This window comes from Budorcas taxicolor, chromosome 7 (genome assembly GCF_023091745.1).
Source record: "Budorcas taxicolor isolate Tak-1 chromosome 7, Takin1.1, whole genome shotgun sequence".
NCBI classification, from domain to species: Eukaryota; Metazoa; Chordata; class Mammalia; order Artiodactyla; family Bovidae; genus Budorcas; species Budorcas taxicolor.
In genome coordinates, this window is record NC_068916.1 from 14,003,757 (window position 1) to 14,007,303 (window position 3,547).

Sequence of the window (3,547 nt, forward strand, 5' to 3'; positions counted from 1 at the left end):
TGGTATCTAATGGTACTGAAATGATTTAAGACTTGGTGGACACATTTTCCTTGGACATTTAAACCATTCCCTTCACTTCCCAGGTGAAAGGTGTTTTATCACATGACAAATGTCCAAGAAGCATATAGCCCTGTTTCTATGAGATAATTATCATCTTGGTATTTGTTGTTGTTTGGACAATCAGTCGTGTCCAGCTCTTTGTGGCCCCATGGACTGCAGCATGCCAGCCTTCCTTGTCCTTCACCATCTCCTGGAATTTTCTCAAGCTCATGTCCATTGAGTCAATAATGTTATCTAACCATCTCATCCTCTACCACTCTTTTCTCCCCCTGCCCTCAATGTCCTTGTCATACCAGGCATTAAACATTTGCAGGTGAAACTTGCTCAGTCGTGTCTGACTCTGCAACACCATGGACTATACACTCCATGGAATTCTCCAGGCCAGAAAACTGGAGTGGTAGGTTTTCCCTTCTCCAGGATATCTTCCTGACCCAGGGATCAAGCCCAGGTGTCCCTCATTGTAGGTGGATTCTTTACCAGCTGAGCCACAAGGGAAGCCTCCAGAATACTGGAGTGGGTAGCCTAACCCTTCTCCAGTGGATCTTTCCAACCCAGGAATTGAACCAGGGTCTCCTGCATTGCAGGCGGATTCTTTACCAACTGAACTATCAGGGAAGCCCCTAAACATTTGTAAATGTGTTTTATTATTTAGTGAAAATATTTTCTTCATTTTTCCATAAGAAATAAACCTTAATTCTACTCCATCCCACAATACTCTGTCCAGATAGTTGAGATATTCTCTCAAATTTTCTCACCTCTGAGGCATGGTTAACTGACTCCTTTCTGGGTCCCAGACAAGGCAAATAAACTAGAACAAGTTACTGTATTTCTTTGGGCCTCATGTTCCACTTTTGCTTTAGAGCATGAATGAACTATTTATCTATAAGTTTCAAAGTTGCTCTTAACTTTTAATTATTATTATTATTTTTAGAAAATGTACTTATTTATTTTTCTCTACACTAGGTATTTGGAGCTGCATGGGGCTTTCTCTAGTTGCAGTGAGTGGGCTAGTTGCGGTGGCTTCTCTGTGGAGCATGAGCTCTAGGGCATGAGGGCTTCAGCATTTGTGGCACATGGGCTCAGTTGTGCTGCAGCATGTGGGATCTTCTTGGACCAGAGATCAAACCCACATTCCCTGCATTGGCAGGTGGATTCTTATCCACTGGACCACCAGGGAAGTCCTGCGCTAACTTTGTAGATATGATGATCCTAAGCCAGAGATAGAGGCTTCCCTGGTGACTCAGTGGTAAAGAATCTGCCTGCAATCCAGCAGATGCGGTTTTGATCCCTGCATCAGGAAAATACTCTGGAGAAGGAAATGGCCACCCATTCCAGTATTCTTGCCTGGAGAATCCCATGGACAGAGGAGCCTGGTGGGCTGCAGTCCATGCAGTTGCAAAGAATCAGATACGCCTTAGTGACTGACCAACAACAAGCCAGAGTCAAGAGGATGGGTGGGTATCCCAAAGGTCAGTGGACAGTGGTTGAAATACTGTATAGACAAATAACAATATAGGATTCTGAAGCTTTGTCATGTTGTTTTTATACCCAATCCTTCACTTTAAGAAATTAAAGAAGTAGAGAGACTCTATAGGGCTCCCCTGGTGGCTCAGACAGTAAAGAATCTGCTTGCAATACAGGAAACCTGGGTTCGATCCCTAGGTTAGGAAGATCCGCTGGACCCACTCCAGTATTCTTGCCCGGAGAATTCCATGGACAGAGGAGCCTGGCGGGCTACAGTCCATAGGATCAGAAAGAGTCAGACATGACTGAGCAAATAACACACACACAGAGACTCTAGAGTTGGTCCAGTGGTTATTTCATGTTTTTATCCCCTCTTCTTCAATCCTCTAGTGGATGCATCAGCAATATGAAACCGGGAAATCAAACACATGTTTTAGAATTTTCACTCCTGGGATTTTTCCAAGACTCAGAGAACCAGCACATCTTATTTGAGCTGTTTCTATCTATGTTTGTGGTCACTGTACTTGGGAACCTGCTCATCATCCTGGCCATCAGCTCAGATTCCCACCTGCACACCCCCATGTACTTCTTCCTCTCCAACCTGTCCTTTGCTGATGTCTGTTTCACTTCTACCACAGTTCCAAAGATGCTGGTGAACATCCAGACACAGAGCAAATCTATCAGCTATGCAGGCTGCATCACTCAGATGTATTTTTTCATGGTTTTTGGAGGTATGGACACTTTTCTCCTGACTGTGATGGCCTATGACCGCTTTGTGGCCATCTGTCACCCCCTGCACTACACAGTCATCATGAACCCTTGCCTCTGTGGTCTTCTGGTTCTTGTGTCTTGGTTCATCAGCTTGTCATACTCCCTGATCCAGAGTCTGCTGATGTTATGGCTGTCCTTCTGTACCAACTGGGTCATTCCACATTTTTATTGTGAACTTGCTCAGGTCCTCACACTTGCCTGCTCAGACACGCACGTCAGTTACATCCTGCTGTATGTGGTGATTGGCTTTCTTGGCATTGTTCCCTTCTCAGGGATCCTTTTCTCCTACACCCGCATTGTCTCCTCCATTCTGAGAATCCCATCAGCTCATGGGAAATGTAAGGCATTTTCTACTTGTGCATCTCACCTGTCCGTGGTTTCTTTGTTCTATGGGACAGGCCTTGGTGTTTATCTCAGTTCTAATTCATCCTCCTGGAGAGGCATGATCGCCTCGGTGATGTACACTGTGGTCACCCCCATGCTGAACCCCTTCATCTACAGCCTGAGGAACAGGGACATCAAGAGGGCTCTACAAAAAGTCCTTGGAAGAACACTCTGTGTTCAGTGATGGGAACACTGATCCAAGGGTTTTGAGCTGACAATAATAGCAGTAGTTGCCTAGAGAAATTCTGCTTCTTTCTTGTATGTGTGATTTAAATAAACATGTATTTTATTTAAGCAGAGCATATAAATTTTAATGCAAATATCTTGCATTCAGCTCATTAAACAATTTCAGAATTGTCTTAGAAACACATTTCATGAACTTAGACTATTGACTATTATTTAATAATCTTACATAAGTAGAGAAAGTGCTTTTTAATGACCACTGATTGAATTTTAGAATGTGTAGACCTATGCTTAATTACTCAACAGGTTGCATTTACTCAGAATACTATATTGACATTCAAGTGTTTGAAATCCTGCCTCTTAAAAAAATTTTTTTTATTGAAGTATAGTTGATTTACAATGTTGTGTTAATTTCAGGTGCACAGCAAAGTGAATCAATTATATATATACCCATATCTATTCTTTTTCAGATTCTTTTCCTGTATAGGTTACCACAGAATATTAAAAAAATTTTTTTATTGGAGTATAGCTGATTCGCAATGTTGTGTTAGTTTCTGCTATACAGTTAAGTGAATCAGTTATATGTATATATCCATACTTTCTCAGATTCTTTTCCCACATAAGTGATTACAGAATATTGAGTAGGGTTCCTAGTGCTATTCAATAGGTCCTTATTAGTTGTCTA

General features: G+C 42.1%; 1 protein-coding gene across 1 annotated transcript; it reads left to right on the forward strand.

Annotated features, from left to right (window-relative positions):
• The first annotated feature begins 1,882 nt into the window (after positions 1-1,882).
• Positions 1,883-2,863, forward strand: LOC128050388 (olfactory receptor 7D4-like). The gene has a single exon (XM_052642629.1). The coding sequence runs from the start codon at positions 1,883-1,885 to the stop codon at positions 2,861-2,863; it is 981 nt and encodes a 326-aa protein (XP_052498589.1).
• Positions 2,864-3,547: the final 684 nt, after the last annotated feature.

What these genes read in the sequence shown, in the direction of transcription:
- LOC128050388 (XM_052642629.1), top strand. Translation starts at nt 1,883, where the DNA reads ATGTTTTTATCCCCTCTTCTTCAATCCTCTAGTGGATGCATCAGCAAT.